This window comes from Cloeon dipterum, chromosome 1 (assembly GCF_949628265.1).
Source record: "Cloeon dipterum chromosome 1, ieCloDipt1.1, whole genome shotgun sequence".
Classification (NCBI taxonomy): domain Eukaryota; kingdom Metazoa; phylum Arthropoda; class Insecta; order Ephemeroptera; family Baetidae; genus Cloeon; species Cloeon dipterum.
This window is the reverse complement of record NC_088786.1, coordinates 28,608,558-28,632,526: the sequence shown is the minus strand read 5'-3', so window position 1 is coordinate 28,632,526 and position 23,969 is coordinate 28,608,558. Positions and strand designations below refer to the sequence as shown.

The 23,969-nt window shown below is 42.5% G+C and overlaps 2 protein-coding genes across 2 annotated transcripts in view; both read right to left on the bottom strand.

Moving 5' to 3' along the window:
• Positions 1 to 23,969, bottom strand: part of Nrg (Neuroglian) — a 71,758-nt gene that overhangs the window by 25,531 nt on the left and 22,258 nt on the right. The gene's annotated exons all lie outside the window — the stretch shown is intronic.
• LOC135947442 (GTP-binding protein REM 1-like) overlaps positions 1 to 23,969 on the bottom strand; it is a 25,787-nt gene extending 1,818 nt beyond the window's left edge. Inside the window, exons 1-4 of the mRNA XM_065496360.1 lie at positions 23,498 to 23,969; positions 19,089 to 19,272; positions 9,957 to 10,165; positions 6,284 to 6,375 (exon numbers count right to left, since the gene is read on the bottom strand). Of these exons, the coding sequence (XP_065352432.1) occupies positions 6,284 to 6,375; positions 9,957 to 10,165; positions 19,089 to 19,272; positions 23,498 to 23,969 (957 nt within the window). The remainder of the gene's footprint in view (positions 1 to 6,283; positions 6,376 to 9,956; positions 10,166 to 19,088; positions 19,273 to 23,497) is intronic.

The window sequence follows — 23,969 nt, the reverse complement described above, 5'->3', positions numbered from 1 at the left end:
ACACAGCGGAGAGCGAAATAAAAAGCGACGGCCTTTAGTTTACTCATGACATCGGCAGAGTTGCCTCCAAGTTTAGTTGTTTGATTAATGAACGATTTAAGGACCGAGCCGACGGCTGCAGAAGCGGGCTGGGCGGAGAAAGGGAAAATTTGTTGCCCGCTCAGGAGCGAACACGGAAAAAGGCAAACGGGATTTTGCGTCAGCCTGCTTTGCTCGTGATTTGTGAGGAGCGCGCGGCGAGAAAGAGCAGCGGCGGCAGCGTAGGAGGGCAGAAAAAGTGAAAAAGTGGCCGCCGTTTCCGCGACAATAACACAGCTTGTTTGTGTGTGCTTAAAAAATGGGATCTGATGATTTACAAGCAATCACTCGTCTCTCGGGCGGCTTTGCGCTGACGAGCCAGAGAGAGGAGGAAAAATAATATTTGCCTAACGCAAATACGGCAAAAAAACGGAAGGCAAACATGGGGAGTGGTGATTTTTTTTATTTTTTGGACAAGTGCCGCGGAAAAGCGCAAAGATGAGCGAAAATCTATAGACGATCGAGCTGCAGTATGTTTTATTATAATGTTCTTTCCCATCAGCATGGTGCCCCCAATGCGTCCACGTTAATGGAAATTTGAACTCTTTTTCGATGTTTTCCATTCATCGATCTGTGTCAATAGAGCCTGGGTAATTTAAAAAGCAATCCAATTTCATGCTGTGCGTTGGTGTCGGTGGAAGCTTCTATTTTGAGCCATCTCACTCACTCGCGGCCATTTCTATCTTCTCCGCTTAGATTCTATCACGCGCATATCTACTCCGTAATAAAATAACAATAAACTTAAGGGCAGAGCATACAGGTGCATTGGTGCGATCATAAACCGTCAACTCATATGAAAATTTTTAAATAGAACCGATAGTTCTGCAATGAAAATATTTTTGCATATAGATAAAAGACCAATTATTAGTGTTTCAGGCCTGTACGATAGCGTTTCTCGAGGATCGAGTTTTAGTTCCAACTTTCGTTTGAAAAATATCATTATAATATATTTATTTTGTTGATAAATAATCTTGTTGAGAGCATAAGTTATGTGGTTAACGATGCTGAAAGTTAATTCAGTTTCCTAGAAACCGTGAGAAGGCACAATTAGGAAAAGGAAAACTGAATTGAATAATGTGGGTACGCTGATGTTGCATTTTTAAGAAAAGAACTCGGCTGTAAGATTCGATTTGAATACTCTGCACCTCTCCTGCCAATTAATAAGCCCAGCCTGCCTGAGAAAGATGCTGACGAAATCGATCAGCAAGTGAGGGGAGCGAAAACACACGATTGCCTAGGGTGGTTTCCAATCGGCTTCGGCTCCGATTTCATCTTCCACTTCTGAACAAATTAATTCCTGGCCAAATACTTGCTTTCCCTCCCTCCCTCTCTCAAAAGAGGGCGCAATGAATCTTTTACGCTCGTCTCGTGAATAATTCACGTCGGTTGAGCCTCCAGGAAACTGACAAACCAACCGACTACCGTTCTTGTTGAAATGCCCAGCCGCCCGCAGGCTCTGCAAAAAGGCAGCTTGCGAGTTTTTGTGCGGCGAAAATGCCCTTTTTGAGAAAATCAAGCCGGAGGGAAAACGGGGAGAAATCTAGTTGGGTGCTGAGAGCAAAAGAGACGGCAGGGGTGACTGGAAACTGAAGAGGACAAGCTTGACTCCGCGTCTCCTTGTTAAGACTCGAATCTTGCACACGCGCGCACACTGAGTATTACAGTCTCGTACTTCTATGAGGTGTCGAATATTTGTTAATTGTAAATTACAATCAATTCCCCCCGGGATTAAACGGAAAACAAACATCAAGTTGGATTTGACCTAATTTCTCCACAAAGAGGTGTTTTGAACTCGCACAAAAGGCTGTTAATTGCAGTTGATGTAAATGCAAATGACGCTATTGAACGCTGCGATATATATCCAATAATATTCAATGCCAGAGGTAATTCTTTCCATTGCAAATTGAAGCTATGCTGGCCGCAGAATTTCACTGTGTGCGCTCTCGGTAAATGGATGCAAACGCTGCCTGCATGGACTCAAACAACAACTGCACTCGGCGGCTGCGGTGGTGGCAGCGGTTCTAGTAGGAAGCCAATTAAAATGCCATTCTTTTTTTACTGCTTTGTGTGTGCGCTGGCAAATCCCAGTTTATGGCCGCCACTGTGAAAGCATACGCCTGCAAAAATGACGCGGTGACTGTAAATAATATTTACGCCGGTGGATCTCGCAATATCTGCTGAATTATGGCCGTGTGTCTGCCGTCAGAGCCGTTAAATCGGCGAGCGGGTCTGTTCTGGTGAAAAGGGGGGACCAGGTCACTCAGCTGACCATTACAGACGCAGAAGTTATTCGCCGGCATAAATCTCAATCTCAAGTGGTCGGCCCGCTTGTTACACGCGAGAAAGTCGACGCAAGGCGCGTGCTTTTTACCATCACAAGCCTCAAGCTACTCGGAAAACATGTGGAACACGCCCAGAAAATGTGAATAATTGCCACCACTTGAAAATTGGTACAATTGAAATAGACAAGATTAAAAAATACGCTCCTTTTTCATTAATTTTTCTTGCAATAGCATTATTATTGGCACTTGTGGAATACAATAAAAACTATAATGACAAATATTTCATGTACATATTTACGTATGCTATCTATTTCTTAAATTTCAACATGAGTTTTTCCATATTATTTTGTTGTGTGACAATTCTAATGGAAGCAGCTTTTAAAAATTTAGCATGTTCCTATAGTTGGTCGATTGTAAATGGTCCGCATCTAAAATTTCAATCAATTTTGAAAGTGAAATCTTGTTTAACGAAATGTTTCGAAAAAAAGTAGCCAAACGGAACAGAAGCTTGTGACGGAGGATGTCTAGGGATTTGCAAAATAAACTATAACCGCATTTCCCTGTAATTAGTCAGCGCGAGAGCAAATAGTGAAAAGGAAAAATAAACAAAATGAGATTAATGAGAGAGCAGGCAACCTGCTCAGCCAGCGTGTCAGGCCGGTTGCATAAGTTTACTTGCGTGGAAAATTTCGATCTGGCGTGTGCAGAGATTGATGTGAAAAGCAGCGCAGTTAATCAGTTTTATAATCGATCATTCTATTTGCCCGCCACGAGCCACTAAACAATTTTCCCCTCTGCTACAATTCAAATAAACTGCGTTTTCACCTTTTGGCTTTACAGTCACAGTTTCGTGCGCCATTTTTTGACAATTCTCAGCGGTTTGGTAGGAAACAGCAGGGAGAAAAATTGAATTAAGGCTTAGCAACGGATACAGCGGAAAATGACCTGGATATGCAAATGAGGCGCGACAGACCAGCCAGCGAACGCCATTAGTTAGTGTCAAACAACAATAGGACTGAGTGCTGGGAAAAATTACGCATGCAAATGACGCGCTCCCCTTTCTTTGTGCGAACACTTGCCGCTGCGCTGCTCGCGATTGCAATCTCACCAAGGGTAATAAGCTTCAGTCAGCCGCGAACGTTCTTTCTCGCTGGGAAAAATAAATATTGCGCCAATCATAAGGCAAATAGAACTTGCACCAGACAGCGTAGCATTATTGCTGGATCACCTGCTGCGCGTTCCGAGAAGAGTCGAATACAGATTGCCTTCTGCGTTCGCCGCTGAGCGCAGTGCGCCATTCTTTATCATAAAGACAGTGTCCAAAAATATTGACCCGGACGATTGTTAAAATTAAATAACCCGTAGCACCTGATATTATTGATCTTGGGCTTTTTTGCCGGTACTTATTTAGCTACAGGAAATTTTGAGCCACCGCGGAGTTCAAATTTGCTGTGCACGTTAAGTACTGCTGACAATGAGACCTGAGGTGCTGAAAGGGCTGGTCATACATTACGGAAGAACGGGACATTTTTTAATAGATCTCTCCATTATTGTCTAAAAAATAGTCCCTGAAATGAAATTCAAGACCCGTGTCCGAATACTGAACATTCCAACTTTAATTCGTTAGAAAAAGATCTGATATTGAAAACTGTTCAATTTTATTTTTAAACTTTGGTCAGTTATCAGATTGATGCAGAATTTTCCAAAGATGATCAAAATTCAGAATCTCTCTTTCTTAACCTTATATCACACTTAACAAAGTGAAATAATCAAAAGACTACGCTGGGATTAGGTTAGGATGTTATTCTGGCAGCCCGCTGAGCGTGGTTTACACGAAAAAGCCGCACATCCTGCAAAGGACACGGGTGGCATACTGAAAGATTGATGCTTTTCGCACAATATTTGAGTTTTCGGGTCGAGATGAGCTAATTTTAAACCGCTCTTGTTTGCTTCAACTTAGAATGTAGTCCTGATTTGGTTTTTGTTACAATTTTCGCTTTTACTTTGAAGTTTGCTGGAACTTTAATAATCGTGGCAACGTATAATTAAAATAATTGTCTCATTGTATAAACAGACTGCAGAAGAGGAAAACTTAAGCTGCACAGCAAGACAAACTATGCAGTAGCTCTGGCTTACTCATCGTCGTTGCGCAGAATTAATAAGTGATAATTTTAATCATCCCTCTCGCAGGCTGCCGTCCTCGTTACCTCTTCAGCCCTGACAAATGGACGAGCGTATAGTCTTGGCAGCAACGCATCCTCCAGGACACGACGAGCCTCAATTACAAATGCACAGCTGAGAGATCACAGTCAACGATTGTGTGTTCAGAGAGGCAGAGTCGCAAACGAAGAGGCGCGCGCGTATACAATTCTTTCCGCACCCTCGGCTGCTGCTCTGTTCACCGTCTCTCTCTTGATGTTGACTCAACTACGGCAAATTGCAGCAGTTTACGTCGGAAATGAGAGAGCGATTTTCGCGTACGCGGCGTACGCCATTTATGCATATAGCTGACAAAGAAAAATCGAGGCCAAGTCTCGCCTGCTTTCTCGAACACGGGAGATTGTTTCAGGTGGCTGGCTCAAAGGCGGCCGAGGCACCGACAAAAATGAAAGGAAAACAAGGTTTTAATTATTGCTCAAGCGCGGCGGCTGCAAGTCGGAATCAAACACTTCAAAGGCGCTTGGCTCGTTTGATGCCTTTTAAAGGTTGCTCCCACTTAAGAGCTTGGGTTTAAAATTTTTTAGCAGACGAATCCATCGATCCAGCTGTGAAGAACGTGGCCAGCTGCTTAGAGCGGGGATTTGCATTAATGCCCAATGCGTTCAGTCGAGAAACGAGTAATTAGCATACCTGCTTTTCCTTCTTCAGGATTAACTTCACCTGGTGCCGTCACTGTTAAAAGTGCTCCTGGTTGTGAGTAAGCTCAGCAAGTTTTTTTGGTGTTTTTCAAAAGAGAGACACAATTTATTCTCTAATTGTGTTTGGGCAAATGATAATTTATGATATAATCCGATCTTGAATTGTTATATTTCTGCATTACATTTTAATCTTTTGCCACTTTTGACATGTTAACGATGATTGCAAACATTTTTTCATTATGAATACCTGATCTTTATTTCAATCAATTTTTATTTTAAATCTATGCCAGGAAAACAAATGCTCAAGGCACAACACAGATTTAAACGTGAAATTAAGATTGGCAGATTTGCAGGCACCAGAATCTTCTATTTTTTAGTCGCAAATTGTGATATATGATATTCGAGATCGTCAGAGGCAATTTGATAGGAAGCTTATTTCGTTGCTTGTCCTTGGTTCAAAAGATTTACCAAATTTGGTGTATTGTGCTTTCTTGGAATACTGAAATCATTACACCAATCCAGCGATCGAAAGAAATGGAAAGAGGAGAGCGAGAGGCAAGAGGAGCGAGGAAGAGCGATCAAAGGGAGAGATATAAAATTATTGTTGGCGCCCCTACAAAACTAGCACCGCCGCATTCTGCACGACGCCAGGCGAAAATTGTTGGCGTCAGCGCGTTTTTTTTCATTGTTAAAAGGCGGCTCTTGATGTTACGCGTTCTCGAGATCGAATCTTGATCGTATCGAAAGTGACCTCGCTTCACAAGCAGCCGCGCGGAATTTGAAACGAAAGTGCCTCAAAATCGCAGTTCAATTAGGGGTAGAATTAGGCGATTGTTTCGCTCTCGCTCATCTGCTGTGGTGCGGAATAATTCCTCGAAGCAATTCATCATGCTCAAAGCTCCCCGGCATCAAGAGAAAATTAAGACAACGAACGGCTCGACGCGCCCGCGAGAGAGACATTTTACTCGCATGATTAATTGCGACGGAGGAACAATTTCGAGATCGACGTCATTATTCATGCGCCCGGCATTAACTGCTTGCTGCGAAACAAACTGAGTTACTCACCGACATCTCGCTGCTCGGGTGATCGATGAAAATAATCTCCGATTCCTCCCCGTCCAACAGCACCGACACCGACTTCTCGCCAAACTCGTCATCTGAAAACACAATTTTTTCGAGAGAGAAAAATCGATTCTATTAGTGCGTTTAAAAGAATCAAAACTGGCAGGGCTAATCGAGAGGGTTGAAGCGCATGCCTGCAAGCAATTTGGCAAACTTTGTAATTAAGTCGAGATTTTCCCGCCCGGGACTTATTCCAAGGCGTTAATTTGCAACTCGCTCTCTCTAAACGAGTTTAAAAGTTGCAAAGTTTCTCGAGAAACAACAAGCTAGGAAATTTGCATTCACGCAGAAACTCTAATTTTTTTGTATCTTTTTAAGGTGAATGAAGTGGCTAACTTGCACAACGAGGCATGTCACCGTTTTACACCCACACCTGTTTACGAGTTGACCACAATACGCGCGCAGTTGTATCTCTAATTTTCACTTGAGCTTTTCATCAAAGTCGCACCGGCGAAGAGCAAAGTTTAGCACAGGAGCAAATTGTCGGGCGACCACCGCACCTTCCCATCTAGGGCACTCGCCGCAAATTGCGTAAAGTGGTAATTCCATGGGCCGCTCTTTTTGAGTTTCACGCTGGCTCGCTTTGTCACAAAAGCCGCATTCAAAAGTTGACGCTCGCGTGTACAGTCGAGTTTGAAAGCTGGAGGTGCTGCGAGAGTCGGACTGACCGGCTTGCCGACACAGCTGCCACCGCCAGAGCTCTCGAAGCCCCTGTGCTTGAATAATAATTGCAAAGCAATGGAAACGAGCCGCCCGCCTTTGACTGCTAGTGCCTTTGAAGCGAGCGGCCTTGACGATTGCGGATTAATTCATTTAATTAGAGAGGCACAAAGAGCATCGGCATGACAGATATGATTCGTGTTTCGTGTTCTCTGCCGCCAGAGAGGGATTGACAAAACAAACTAGGCTGACCAGATTTGAATATTTCCACGACCAACTCTACTTTGTCCCTCCCGTCATTCCATGCGCTCGCAAAGTGGATTTCACCTTCACGCAACTTTGAAAATGCGAGCAACTTATTAACCGTGCTTGCCCCGCGTAAGCGTGAATCCCAACAAGCGCAAAGCTTTGACTTTTAACAGAATTTAAGTTTCGGTTACAGGAGATTCATTTTAACTTTGCATTCCTGCATCAATCGAATAGGTTATGTCTAATTGAGAAACATAAAATCTAAATATTTTCATTTTCTGCTTTGGGCTTTCTGATGCTTATATTTAAAGAAAAATCAAGCTGACAAGTAATATATATTCCAATAAATAATTTTATGTTTTCCATTCCTCTCTCAGCATGAAGTCGTCTAAGAAAAAGCACTCCCTTTGGCTGCAGACTTTCTGAAAGCTGCAAAGATAGGACTCATCTTTTCGGTTGACTTGTCAAAAAGGAAAGCTTGATGAGATGATGTATAATCTTACCGTGAAAGGCTAATTTTAGGGACGTCAAAGGACATGTGACTGGTCCGCACTGAATTTTCCGTCCAATGAACTCTTTTACCACGGTATGCGGGAGAAATTTTTCGCAGATATTTCGAGGAAATGAAGAAAAAACTAGCGGCATGCCTTGTCGCCGTAGTGGCTCTCAATATAATTAGAAGTTTTCCTCCTTGTTGCAAAAGTGCTCTCGCTGAGCAAAAAGTTGACCTCCGCGTCGCACTGGCAAGGACCGGAGCGCTCCTTAGGGTGCACTGAGCCGCCTTTTGTTCTGCTTCGCTCCACTCTCGAATTAGCACAACTCGTAATCCCTCATGAAATGGTAATGCTGACATTAAAAGCACACTGGGTGGAATAAAAATGCGCACAGGTATTTTAATAAACGTTTCTTATGTAGAATGTAAGGGAGAGCGCGCGCGCGTGTGCGACTTGAAAACCTTTGTCACTGGTGTAGAAACAAGAATTCTACTAACTCGCAGTCGGGCGAAGCGATGTCGCTTCAACGCGGAATTTTAAATTTGCAATAACAGCACACCACAAATTGAGTTGTAAAATTAGCATGCAAGTCAGCAAGATTCTTTGTCGAACTCTACATTCTTCGGTGCTCCGCGAGATGAACTCCCTCGGCTGTGCTATTTGACATGCTCTCCACTTTGCCTGGCAATATGTGTATTATTATATATTTTCCGCAATCACTGTTTGACTTTCTAAACTTGGAGCCGTAGCTCTGCGTTTGCACCCCAACCGACTCGAGCTTTGCAAACCACGGCGTGTCAGCTCGACCCTGCCGCTTCTCGCTCGAGTAGAGAGAGGTAGAGAATCGCTCCCGCAATTTTAATAATGCCGCCAGGGAATTTTCCTTTTTTATTCATCCTTTTGTGACACGCATAAAAAGTCTTTCACGACTCACTCAAGAGTCAAAGTCAAACTTTGTCCATTGAAAGCAGAGGGGCTGAACTGGACGGAAAGTTTCCGTCAATAGCTATATAGCACTTTTGAATTGTGCTTTTAACATCTATTATTCAAACTCGTAGTGCATGGTGAAAAAATACATTATTAGAATTTTAAAATAAGGGTAAAACTATATTTTGGAACGGCCAATCCAACGTTTTCACGCTATGACACAGCAACCAGACATTCTCACCCTTTTTTAATGTTTGCGTTGGTATATGCATTTATTTGTCTGTATATGGCAATGTTAAGGGGCAGAATCGCTCTGCTGAACCATAATAAAGATTAATCTAAACTTAAGGACATTGACGTAAAAAAAATTGAAAATCAGAACATCGTTTGAATTTTTTTAATCAGCCTCCGCGGTAGAAGACAAGCAAGACAAAGGGAGCGGCCCGCCATTAGACTTCCGGGTTGGTGAAAGCAAAGAAAATTTCAACAAGCAGCCCAACAATTGATCTTTACCACCCTGAGTCCTGAGCGATGATGATGTCACATTGTACCGGCCGTTTCCCTTGTCCAGCGGTTGTCTGCTAAAGCTCCGGCCGATTCTTATATTTTCAACGGTATTATGTATATGATTTTCAGATTTTCCACATTATTAGTGAGTGAATTTCAATAAAAAAAAGAACCCGATGCGGGGGCAGGATCACGAGGGGTTTTTTCAAGACTGAATTTTCTTCTATGAGGCTCGTGAGCCCATGGGGTTCGTTCGCGATGTTATTGGGACACGGAGTTTTCGCGAGTTGTTCGCTATCAGGGGGTCGCCATGTTGAAAGAGATGAAACTAATATTTAAAAAAACCTGAATTCTTACTTTTCAACGTCTATATTCTTTAAAGGAAATATTTGTTTGAAAACCGCAAATTCACTTAATTTTGAGACTAAGTAGAGAGCAAACAAAAAATGGCAGCACTCATCCCGGCTGTGAGGGCACAGCACATCATTCAGACGTGATTACTCGCATTCGAGTGCACAGGCAAGAAGCAGGTTTCGCCTCATTATTCCGCCCAAACGGACAGATTCCCGGCAGCGCCTGAGGGGCTTAAACACACATACACACACTGCCGCGATAGTACATAACGATATATACAGAATCTGCAGGTGCTGCTGCTTTCGCTCGCGTTGCAGAGGCGGGTGTGGGGGAGAAGAGGATTCTGGGGGTGAGCAGTGCACGTGCCAAAGCTTCTCTGCTGCTAGATCGAATTAGAAATGCGCGTCTCTGACCTTTTGACTCACCTAGGGAGGCGTCGTACGTGTTCATATACTCGGAGGTCATGAACTGCGACACTAGGGCAGTTTTGCCGACGCCGGCGTCGCCGAGCAGCACCACCCGGTGTTTGGCCACTTCGTTGCCGCTCGCTTCCGAGCTCACGTAACTGGAACCGCAGCAGGAGCCCTCGAACGGCGATCGCTCTCCAGGACTCACGCCGCTCGCATTGCTGTGTCTGCAACGAGAACAATCGCATCGTCTTAACACTCTATCCGTTGGAGTGAATCGAAAAATAATTTCGTCCAACTATATACATGGCAACAAAGGAAAGCTGTCAAGTTGCAGAAAGCTCACTCGAGTGCCAGTCAGAAATAATGTCGCTTTGATGTTTATTACTGTACACCACTTGACAGTGTATCGGCAAGGAGGAGGAAGAAAAAAATAAACTCGAGTTGATGAGGATCAAACAAATATTCGAGACGAAATGCTTCCAACTTGATCTCGTTTTTTGTGCAAAATGAAATTGAAAGACTTTATTTAAATTTGAGCTCAGGTCCGTCGGCGCACGAATTTCGCTCTAGGGAAATCAGCATAAGTGCTGCAGCGTCCAAAAAATCTTCCCTTGATGTATACATCAGAAAGAACACGCTCTCGCTATGATGAATATGTTTCGTTTTGTGTGTGTTGGCCAATGATGCGCGCGTGTTTGCAAATAAAAAGCAGCCCAGTCAGCCAGACCGTCTCTGAGTAAGCGTGCTCATTTTTTATTAAGGGCCGGAAACTTGGTCGAAAAGCGTGGACGCTGCGGTTGAAACAGACGCGCGCTGTATTGCATGCTTCTCTTCAACGCCCGATCCGACCGTTCGTTGACTAAGGGTGGAAATGGAAAAGCCCACCCTTAATGCACCCTCCGACCCCGGCTATCGATTGTGCATTTACAAGAAAGTCCACTTTGCGCTATGTAAACTTTGACCTTTCACAGCTCCTCCGTGGTCATTTGCTAAATTTTCTGAGTGCTGCCCTATAAGTAATGCACAAGTGTCTGACACCCTGCAAATTAATGAAAAAGAATTTTTTATTCATCAGCGAATGGCGCCTGTCACTTTTTAATCGGGATAAGAAGTGTCCGCAACCATACCTGTATACAAACACATATTTACGCTTGGTTGTTCATTCATGGTGTAAATATTTCGCCTTGCAATCGTGTGAATATAATTTACAAGCAGTTGCCAGGGCCCGCTAATTGCGTTTCTAGGTAACCGTTCGCCAGCATCCTCTGCTCGAACCATCACCTATTTTTATCCGCAGCTCCCGCGCCGACCATCAACGATTTCATCCCCTTATTGGGCGTTCTACGTATGTATGTATGTGTGTTATGTGCTACGCCACGCGCTGCCTCCCTACAAAAATGCCAAAGTTTAAACTAAAAATGGCCGGTTCGTTTCCAATTTTTGTTGATCAATCTTTTTTATTCATTTAGTTAACAGATTTTTATTTTTGTCTACATCAAATGACTTGCGTTGCTACTTTTTAGTAGAAATTTGAGCAGTCAATTTATCTGCGAACTTATTATGATTATTTTTTACAGATGCCAATGTAGGTAGAAGCACACGAGATTGTCATATTTTTCAGTTACGCAGTTTCCCCAGAGTAAAGCGAGCTGTTTATTAATTCACTAGATCGCTTTTTACGCATGTAGATTTAAAATAACGTATGAAAATTATTTGTAACCAACGCTTATAACTCATGTTCCATTCTAGCTCATATGAATTAGGACCGAAACCAGTTGAGAAGTACATTTCTACAAAAATACGGAAAGCCTGTAGTCCGAGGAAGCTGCAATTAACTCCAAATTAAAAATTAAAATGTTTAATTTGCAAAATATTTTAATTGATGATTATTATGCTTTTATTCGATAAAATTAGATCAAGTTATTTTATGTACCAGGAAAAGGGCATTACGTCGATAAAAAATAAAATATTTTCCTTCATTTCATTTATATCATTTCTACATTATAATAAAAAAAAACAATTTTCCTTTACAAGGATTTATGTCGTGCATAGATAAAAATTATAATATCTTATTGAAGACGGTGAAAAAAAAACTTATTATATGTGACTGTGTCTGATATTCTTTTGAAAACATTCAGTCTGTTCTAAGAGAGCATGATTTCAAAATAAATCCGCAAGTCCGTTTCAATCATGTAAATGAGGCTTCTTCGCTTTGAGTTCATGAGGCTTCCCGATCATCATGCTGGAGCAGTTCCTTCGACTATTCCACCCTTTGAGGGCGCGCGGCTCGGTAATAATTGGCTTTCAAGTGGCGATGAATATTCAATAAGCCGAAACACAAAATCGCTGGGGAAACGTATAGAAAAAGGGAGAAGAGTACCCGACGCAGATTCAGCGCCTGCAGGTCGCGTTGTTATGCAACCATCTTAACCCCTCCTCAGCAATTTGCCCATTCAGCTCGAGAGACGGACGCGGCGGTTTTCTTTTGTATTCCACTTCCACGGCGAACGCGGCGAGACAATTATTTTGTGCATATTTTCCTGAGCGCACGTCTCGATTGTTCCGCGGCAAATTTCAGTGCCTCGGCGCGATTTGCTGCTCCAGAAAGCCGTGTGAATGAGCGAGCCCTTCTCTCAGAGGCGTGTTTCTTCCGCCCTTAAGTCGCAGTTGGCAGGGGGCCAAGAACTTTTTACGCCCCCTCATTGACATAATGGCTGAGCCCTCTTTTGTACATGCCGTCAACAAAAAAGAAGCTCATTGAGTAATTATCGATTTTGAGAGAGAAGTGAATTTTCACCCCCGTCTCGACGGCAGAATCGACGGCCAACGCGTGAGATTCTGACCTCGATTCCCCACCGCTCACCTCAGATGAGACCACTTTCCAGATTTACGGCACATCTCGACGAGAAAGACTCCAGATCGCACTCTAAATCAAGCCGTTCCGCTGACGGACAAAAAACGGCATGGACGGGCCCATAAGCCGCGCGCGCTTATGTGTTGTGCGATGCCAGCAGCCCACCGCACGGTCGTGAGCAAACTTTTAACCCCACCCAACAGCCAGCGAAACACGAAACGTCCCCTCAAAGTGGTCGCCACCGAGTTGATCAGCTTCGAAGCGGAACCTCTGAATGCATAGCTTCTACTCTGCCACACAAAAAGTTATTCCTTAATTAAAACAACGCAATGCTAGGCTTTTTCGCCTTTTGTCAAAACTTTTGCAATAATTGAAAGCACCCAGCAACAGCAATGAACAAAAGCAATGCAGCATGCTTTGTGATCGCGTTTTCTGTGTTCCTTATTTTATGAAATTTTAATTTAAATATTTTGTCCTTCACCTAAATGCGTAGGAGTGTCTCTGCGTAATGTAATCTGCGTATGCAATATTACAGAGAACTAATTAGTAACAGAATAATTTCATGGAAACATTTTGAGATAAGTGGAAGTTCCGCATTCCATTATTTTGAGTTTCCAATAGCATGAATAGTTACAAAAAATCTAAAGAGCTACACGCGCAACTTGCTTTTAGGTTTCCTCGAAGGCAGACAAATCTCCAAACACAGGCAAGTCAAGCCTTTGCTTAGTGACAAAAAGATCAAAGAAGCAACGGTTCAATTGGAAAGTCTGAGACAGACCCGGCATAACGTGCATCAAAAATTGTTCTGTAACATGTTTTGTACATTTCAAACACCAATAAATCAATAAAAAATTAATATAATTTGACTCCTCGATTTTCATTCAGTCTTATGCATTTGGCTTATACTAAGGAGTACCATGTTTACCATGCATTCGGAATTATAAATCCGGTTCCCAAAAGTCTTCTAAATTTAAAAAACTTTTTTAGCATTATGATTCCGGGATCCTGAACCCCACCCAAATATTGGTTCTGTCGGGACTATGCCAAATTTCTTTATTGTTGTTTGCAGCTAACAATAAGTAGTGCAGATCTAGTTCGCAAACAACAGAAAAAATTTAAATAAAGAAAGCGTGGGAGTACTAATAGGGAATCAAATTAAACTAAAAATGCGATACATAACATGGTTCTATATTTATATTTTTATTGATTATTGATCAAGCAGGAAAGTGGAAAAAATATAATTTATCTTGTATGTTCAGAGCTACTGTGAGAGAGACTTCACGTTTCCCTCTCAATCAGTTTTTTCCATGTCCCATACAACCTGATCATATACACATGGAGTAGAGCCATTTATATTTTTAAGTCAAACTGAAAAAAAAAGTTTTGGAAATTTTTGCGGATTTCTGAAAGCAAAGAATGTTTTGTTTATAAGTGTTGCCTGCCACTGTGGAAAATCATATATGAATAATTCAGCACGGCCCATTATGCAAGGAGACAGCGGATCATGAGTTCATTAAATGCGAGCAGAGCGTCGTCTTCCGCTAGCGGCGACAACTTGCTCGCTTGCTCGCCCTGAAAACTTTGCGAATATTAATTACTTAACAGCTATGTCTAAATGAGCGAAATGAGCCATAATTTAATAACAGCCAATTCAAGTAAGTCAAGAAACAATCCATCAGTGTTAATTAATTCAGCTGTGTCGCGGTTCCGACAGCAGCAGGCTTCTAATTATCCTCACAAGGCAAATTGACACAAGCCAGAAACGCAGGATCCGAATGAGTCCACTGCAGGACAGAAAAGCAGAATGAGAGCGCGTGAGGGCGGAAAACAAAATAAAAAGTGTTGCTCTTATCTCACGCCAGTAATCTGCGGGACGCGGCGCTGTAATTTCATCGTGTGGCGTTTGCAGCCCAAATTTGAATAATAACACCCGCATATCTGAGCATTTTTCAGTCCTCATATTTATGGCTCCGCGCGCATCTCGATCTTTCAACACAGCCACCGAGCCGGCGTAAATCTTGCGCGGCTTGAGGCTTCATCATCGATCTCTCCCTCGAGCTACTATTCCCATAACACGATTTATTTCCAGCCCTATTCTGCACCGAAAGAAATTATTTGCCCCGACTCTGATACATTCTTATCTTCCTTTCAAATGGAGTCTGAATGCCCCGCATCGAACGCCTTCTAACACGGAAGCAGGCAGACTCTCTTCTCTATTTTGTACATCATTCTTGTCAGCCGAGCTGTCGAACACCCTCTCGCCCCCTGCCTTATTACGGCTCGCAAATCCTCTCGGCACTGTGCTCTCGCCGGCTGCACACACGCACAACTTGAGAGTGAGATTAATGCCCAGTCATTATTCTAGCAGGCACGGGGCAAATCGCTTTATTTGGCCGGCAAGTCGCTTTAAGCTCCCCCGATCGTGTGTGTGCGTGTGTACTTTGACGATTACAAGTGAAAAATGATTAGAGCTTAATATGGATGAACGCCGTGATCTTCTCTCCAACGGCTGGAAAGTTATTCTGTAAGCTTCGCTTTGACGTTCGCCGACAGAAACTGTGTCTATTGGTGCGTGTTTAGCTATATACCTGAAAAGCTTTCAATGTCTTACGCTACGTGCATTATAATCTGATGCTTTCTCGACAAGCACTTTGGTGCATTTTTGCGTGATACATGATCCGTATAGACATGAGAGTTTAATTTAATTCAATTTTACCAACCTATCGAGCCAGAAACTCAAAACATAACTTAACATATTCTTAACGAATTCAATTCATTTGGTCCTAAATATGTATAATGTCCTAAACGAAAAATCGTACAACTTCCTAACGTACTATGTCACTGTAATATTATGAATTTCCAAAGAGTTTGTACGGTTGGCTCAAGTATAGGTGTTGTGCTATATCACTTCCCTTTCAATTAGTCAAAATTTTGAATTTCTTCCATCTATCTTTCCATCAGAAAGTAAAGCATTATTATTCTGAGCAACTCAAACAAAATGCGGTAAATTTTAAAATATCCAAAGTATAAAGCATTTCCCCGCTTGCTGGAAATTTGCCTTATTAGAATTATATTTTCATGTAAATGGTTTGTGATTTTTTTCAGAATGCCTTCTCATTAGCAAGTGAGAATAATTCTTAATTCAGATTAGATCATAAATGAACGTGAAGAATATTAATTTAAAACTTGTATCGCGATTCTATCAACTTTTAACGCTTCGAGAAAGTTTGGTTTTAGCATTCTCATTTTTCTTTAGTCATTTTTGTGTAGTATTGTATCTTCAATTTGTTTGGCAGGTGAAATTCCTTGCTATCAATATATATCAGGATTTTAGGCAGAGAGTCTCAGGTCAATAGGATGAGCAATTAACAAACATAGACCATTAGCAAAGAAATGTTTGCAATTATTTTGCTTGGGTCGTTTTTCAATGTCAGGTCAGTCAAAAACATTTACAAACTCTTTGAAAGTGATTTTTTGAAGACATTAAAAGATTTACAGGAAATACACTGTGAGAATTCCTATAATTCATCAAAGAGTGGTCAACACAAATAAAGCGCGATAAAGTTGCTGCACCAGTGCTGCTTGCCCGCCATCACCCAAACAATAAATCCTTATCTTGGCTACAAACGCTGAATGCAAACGGAAACTTTATCTCAGGAAATAACTCTATTTTGATTCGCTGGAAACAACTACGGGGTCATCTTTCCGTCCGAAAAACCGACTGACGCTTTCCCCAGTCTACTGACCAAACACGCGAATAAAGATTCTGCACTTCCGACGCATTTGAGCTGGTTTGCGGGGTATATTTGAATCATCAAGGGGAACGGAAGCAGGCCGGACTTTCTGTTCTGGCCTGCGGCTGTGCCCTACACACAGCAACTTTGACGCGGCGATTGATTAGAATGGAAAATCAATGCTCGCGAGAGCATTTGAATGCATACATCCCTTTCGCCGCTCTTTCACTCGTGCACATACTCGGCGTTCGGGCCAATTTCCTGCTGCTCGCGCTCTGATGTACCGAATAATTCGTCCATCAATCAATACGCGCGCGGTGCCGCACGTGCACAATGAATACACTCTCGTAGCGTGGTGGAAAATTATTCATCGCGAACAAATGCACCTGGCAGACCAGCGAAGTGCAAACACGCCGAGCGGATAATTGGTGCCCAAATCCCAGCCGCAAATATCTTACGCGTCGCCGGTCTCTGCCAGCGTTTGCCTAGGTGGGTGGATTTTAATAAGCCGCATATACGCACTCGCAAAATTCTACATTCGATCGTAATTAAGCAGAGAGATCAGTCGCGCAGCAGCTAAAGATGTGAAAGCTTCGGCCTGTCGCCGTGGAAACCCACGGCGGCACACACAGGATAAATATCTCACCGATTTTGATTAGCAAGTACCATAAAAAGCATCAGCATAGGGTCTTTCTTCCATCAGCAGACGCACGAGGAGGCTGCGTGTATTTTCTAAATGCACCGTCGAAGAGCGAGCAATTTGATGAAAGGTGCCCGCGCAAAGAAGAAGCAGGAAGAAAAAAATCGCCGACCTGTTTTTGTATTCAATTCACCGTGTCTGCTGAACTCGATCCTCTTATCAAGCTCGCTGGCCCACTATACACAGCGGGCGGACGGGCGGGCGGGCAGGAGCAAGAAGCCTGGCATTGTATATATTATGCTCTACGCTGACATTCTCCTCAACTAAGCATTCGCAAGTCGCGCGCGGCAGCATTCCAAACGCGCCCCTAGGCGTATATTTGAGAAATCTATACGAATATACCCGCCGCACCCCCATTCGAAAAAAATGCTGCGCGTTCGATAAATTCCATTTCCAGCGTCTCTGAAGCCAGGAGCAAGAGAATGATAGCGAATTTCCGGGAAGAATTTGCGAATGGTATTCAATTGCACCTTGACAATTGGATTTGAATCCTTGGGCTCTTTTAATTTCCAATGTGTTAATTTAATTCCTCTTTAGGAACGGAAAAAATATTCACTTTTCATCATTGCTTCTCTGATCAATATATGGTAGAGAATTAAGTTTTTTGTGTGTCTGATTTAGGCATCAATTGAGCAAAACCATTTATGTGTGCTTGTTCTCTGTATAAAATGCAAAAAATCATCACATAAAATGACTTTGTCAAGGGAGGAAAGTTAGAAAAGGCACCATTTCAGACAAACACCATGTTAAGAACTTTTGAACTACACTTAAACTCGGATGAAATCGTTTATTTATAGCCCAAAACCTTCTGGCCCAGTGTGGTCATTTTACGCCTCCCCGCGCCGAGGTCTTTGATTGAAACATTACGACATTTGTCCCTAATGCCGTTGGAAAGGTGCGAAAACCAGCAAGTGGCGAGTCGGCGCCAGTGCGCCCTCCAGCCTGTTGAGCTATTTGTGCATTTCGAGTCGCGTAACTAACCAACTTTTGCCATCTCTGACATTGGGCAGCCATTAATAGATACCCAAAATGCTCAAATATCTCCATTACCTTGACACTCCTTGGAATGCCTTAACAATAAAGCGAGCCAATTGGCTGGTTTCCCTAATAGAAGCTCCAAATAGTCTACATTTATGGCTCGTGAAAGATACTTTAGACAAAATTAATATTCTACTTTAAACAATTTTAGAGACACAAAAAACTTACATTTGTAACCTGTCATATCTAGAAAGACAAAATCAACCAAATTTGAATTGTAAACCATTTGGTTCGCTTTTAATTTTAAGTTAAAAAAAATAGCAAAATACCGCAACCTCATCCAATTGTTTCATCACTTATATTATTTTCTCAATCACGTTGCTTATGTATTTCATCGATAAAAAAGTTGTTCTCGTCGGGATTTATCGGATTTATGTTGGAATGGTGTTACGGTGATTTCTTAAGAAGATATGATGATGCTGCTGTATAGACAGATGCCGAATTCACCATAAAATCTATATTTTAAAATATAAAAACTCTAGCCCTAGAATTTTATAATTTAATCGCACATGCAGTTGTGAGAAACCCCGTATTATTGTTAAAGTAATATGGCATAATTATGATTATTTGTCTGGGTATGGCAATGAATAGGACAGAACCAAGAACCATGGCAAAGATTGCCATGCAACTAAAAATATTTTCCACAAATAAAAAAGTCTAAAATTCCCAACCCTGCACTCATAAATAAATTACAAATAAAATGAAACTCCGAGTACACTGGAGTAATTTTCAACCAACCCTCAATTATATATTCATTAAATCATGCAGTATTGATAATTATGACAACGTTGGGAAAGATACAAAATGCTGCTTTAGCTTACCTGCTAGAGGCAGAATTGACGCTGGTGTTGGACTTGGACCTGCGAGAAATGAACGAGTCGCCACAGTTGATGACCCCCTTGTTGGTGATGCTGAAGGTGCGCAGTCGATAAATATCGTCCCCTGAGCGGGGGTTGTACGGCTTCTCTGGCAGGCTGCACACGCGTGGACGTACGTGGTCGGGAACTGCGAACAATGCAGCGGCAGAGTTAGATAGATAGATAGAGAGAGGGAGAGAGAATCCCATCTACCATTTTAATTAAAACAACATCCCTAATTTGGCCGCCCCGGGAAGCAAAAAATTAATTGCGCGGGCGGGGGAGAAATTAGTTTGTCATGCGAGAAAGTCGAGGAGGCCAATCCCGCAGCTGCGTGGGTTTGCTTTCTCATTTGCAGCTACAGCAAGAGCCAACGCGAATGCGATGAAATCTGAGAGTCCGTGCTGCACGGGGATTGTATTTCAATCTCCACGGCGACGGACGGAAAATTTTCTTTTTCTTTTGTCTGGTGCGCACTGGACAGAAGGAAGAGAAGCAGGTGCACCCTGAACAAACATGGTCGGAGCCCTAGCGAGTCCGTCATTCATGGAGGAGAAAATCAATTACTTGTAGCGTGTGCGTATATTCGAAGCGCGTAATGGGCCATCCAATCTTTTCAGCAAACAAACACGACTAATGCACATCGATGTGTCCAGCCGAGCGACATATTACGGCCATGCAGGACAGCCGTCAACACGCTCGCGCTCAAACAAAAATCAATTTCATCCTTTGGGGGCGGGAAATACGCCGTGTTTATATGCACCACGTTTTGTGTGTGTTTGTTGTTTTTGCTCCTTTTTACGTGTGCATGCTGGCTTTTGCGACGACAAAAGCGTTTCGTGAGGTACAAAACATGGTGGCTGCGCTTGCGGGAGGATAATTAATATGCAAGGAGTGGCGGTAGTCATTTCGCGGAGCCTCCGGACAAAAAAATGTCACCGCGTCTCTCGCTCGACGCGCGACGACTGAATTAGTGATCAGCAGTCGAGCGTGCTCGTGGCTGCAGGCAAATTTAATTCCGAGAAACTGCAGCAGGTTTCGTGCAAAATTCGTTGGAGCGAACGAACAGCCAGCACCGACACAAACTGCCATTGCGAATTCATGAGAAAGCACAGAAGCCACGGATAGAATAAACAGTGGCTTGCTAAAACGGTCTTGAATCCAAAACATTAATGACTCGTTATTTGCAGACTCATTGCTGCTCTTGATTTCGTGTTAATTTCATTCATCTCCTTTAACTTTTTATGAATCACTCGTATTTTAGAGCCAAAGTAATAACTTTGGTTGCAAATAACCCAGAAAATCATGAGATGGCTTTTTTCTATCTGCAAAACGTTTATGAGATTCAAATATTTAAGAAAAAATAGAGTTTTGTAGGGGGTGAAGTGACTTTGTGCCCTTAATATGAGCAGATAGAACTGCCCAATTTATTAGGTGCATATGTATGTTTGATTTAAGGAGGTGTCAAAATAAATTAAATCCCAGATGGCACTGGATATTTGCTATTTAATCGAAGACCATTAAAATTCCAATTCCTTCTAGAACTTTCTATTTTTATTTTCACGGTTTTTACTAAAACAAATTATACTAATCGTCATGAATTCATTTCAAATATTCACTTCTGGGTAAAACGGGAATTCTAACAATAAATAATGTGATATTTGTGTTATTGACATAAAATTTTAAAATTGTAATTTGACCTGATATTGGAGAAATAAAATGAAAAAACCAAACTAATTTTTCATGTGTGATTTTACTCATAAAACACATTATTCGTTACTTCAATTTTTCTTTTCATCTCATTAATTCATTATCGACAGGTATAGTTACTTGATTTTTTCTTCGTTGAATAAAATAGAAGTTTGGAGAGAAGAGTGGGGAATACACTGTTGTTGATTTTAATATAAACATAGACAAAGCACGCTGCAAGAAGTGCTAATTTTATTAAACTTTTGGATTTAGTTATTAAATTAATAAAATAAAACAATTTCTACACCTTTTTAACAAATTTAATAATATTTTTTTTATAAATTTACCATTTTAATATTTTTGGTTGACCTTGATGCGTTTAATTAATCAAAAGTGATGTATAAAAACGTGTCAAGGTATTTTCCCGTAATTTACCACTTCTTGTTTTTCCAGTTGCATTCATCGACACTTTTGAAAGCGAGCTCATTCACATGTTTCATTTTGCAAAGCAGCGTTATTCGCCTCACAGGCGGCGAGGGAAAATCGTTGAAAAGGTTGTAAATGAGCTCGCTGATCAAATGCTCGTCTCGTCGAACCACAATATAAAAGTGGATTATATAGGTGCGCAACCACCTGCTGTCGTTCTTTGTATGGAGCTGCTGTGCTGCCGGCCGTGTGTGTGTGGATGTGCTGATAAGGCAGCCAATTTTATCAACGAAAGAGCTTCGACAATGAAGAGCTGATTGCACTCGGTTTCCCCTGATGCAGTGTCCGACGCGACGCGTCAGTTTTTCGCTCCATTGATTTTTACACGGCGGATTGAGTCACTCTAATTTCGGTCTGCCTTCCAGGAAAAATCCACCAACACAGTGGGAGCGCGAATTCAATTAACGTGGTATTTTCGTTCGACGAAACACGCTTCTTTCAAAACAGGAATTACTGTTTTCCCGTTGTTTAGTCATATTTTGTGGGAAGCGTTGGCGTAATTAATATCCCGGAAAATTGAAAACACAGAGTTTTTTCCGCTCGCCGCAGACGCACTGCGAGGAGCGATCCATTATTTTGAGTGGCGCTCGCTTTTCCTCTCCGCTAGGTAACGAGATTCATCACTCAATATAGTGACAGGAGAAATCTCCTCTTTGTTTCCTGCACACTGGCAGATTTCACGGTGCGGTGGTACATGAGAACGGTAGTCGGTGTGTGTGTGTGTGCGCCAGGCAACAGGTGCCATCGACCCGCGCTCCTCCCCGACCCCGACGCTCGCTCCCTAGCGGCGCTTTTACAAGAACACACCGGCGAGATTTGGAAAATGATGGCTTGCGGTGGAGGCGGACGGACAAAAATGTGCGCTCGCTCACTTACTGCACTCGGCTGGAGGAAAACGACAGGCAGATTGAAGGGCCGTCCCTTCGACCGACCAAAAAAAAAATATAAAAAAACATCTTGCGAAATGCTTTTCATATATTGGGTGTATTTGTCTTTGTCTTGTTGTGGTCAAGCAGCTCTACCCTAGCGAGGATCAACATTTTTCTCAAGCGGACGTGAGGGAACAAAACCGTTACTCAGATAAAAAAAGTCGTACTCTGTTTAGTGAGCCAAACAATCGAATTGCAATTTACAAATGGGCTTTGAAGATTTTGCACAACTTATGCGACAGGGAAAAAAAGAAGGAATCGACGATCTGATGAGTAATTTTAGTTCCATTCCATTGCAAAGCTGGAAAAAAAATGTATCTTTTTAAGGCAGTTTTCTATAGAAACTATTTGATTCATTCATTTATTCAAGTTATTTTGAGCTAATAAAACGATTATGTGCTTATCGCGAATAGCTGCTAGAAATTTAAGGAAGTACTTGAAGCAAAGGAAGAGATATGTTCGTGAACCAAGCATCCTTTTGTTAAAATCACTTCAGGACCTCAGAACTACCAATAATCGCGGGAGTAAAAATGAGCAGTGATAACTGACAATAAAAAAGATTGGCAGTAAGTACGGACTAATTATTTTAATGAAAGAAAATTTCCTCTATGACTCACGCAACATATTTCCTATAGTTACAATATTTGTTGTCGACGAAATATTATTAAATTTATTTGACGTTTTTATACGAAGCACCGCAGATAAATTACTTATCATTTACTGTACTTGTAACGTTTCCTGCATTAATATTCATTCTTGAAACATCTCTGATATACAAAATTTTAAAATTTTAAAATAAGAATGGGTGAAAATTGGTAGAAGACAAGGTTAATCTTTCCTTGAGTTGAGCTTCAAACGCTTCAAATCAATTATGATTAAAAAAGAATTTTTTGGCACGGTGAGAAAGGAATTTTCAGTTATTAGAGAACAGAACAATGTAATATATGTAAGTGTAATTTATCAGGACGCTTTTAAACGATATGAAATTAATTAAAATAAATTTTTGGTGATATCGGGAAAATGAAGGAACACTCGAGGAGTTTCACTATTTTAACGCTAATGAAGCATTATATAATTAATTGCGGTGTTTAAATCTCATTAATTTTAACTAACCTGCAATTTTCCCTCGTTACTCGAATTTCCTTTTCCCCCTATCGTGAAATGAACACTTGCAGTGCGCAGCAGAGCAACATTACAATTATCCTAGTGAAATCAAACTGTTCTGAAACCCTATCACCTCCTCCAGTTGCAACACGTAAAACGACTCACCTGGCAGCTCGAGAAAGTTGGACGTCCTGCGCTGCCTGTACCTGTTGAAGGCCAAGGGGCCGAGTTCCTCGGAGGCCTGCGAGTCGCGGCTGCTGCGGCGTGAGGCCAGGTAGGCAAGTCCGGTGCGCGAGCCTGAGGTGCCGGCGACGGAGGGCGAGCGCGGCCTGCTGATGCTCTGGCGGCGCGAAGAAGACTGCGAGCGGCCCTGGTAGGGGCCCGGCGAGGAGGGCACCTCCTCCATCAGGTCGGTCAGGTCGGAGGTGGAGCGGCGACACCTACTCAGCGGGGTGGACGCCGTCGTGTGCGAGCCAGAAGAGCACGACGTCTCGGCCATGCCGTCCGCAGAAGACTGCTCTTCGGCGGCCACGCAGAGCGGCAGGCGATCTGTGGCGCCCTTGAGCGGCGCCGGCGCACCCTCAACCGCCGCCGACGCCGCGGAAGGCACCCGCCCGCCCGCCCGCCTGCCCAACAT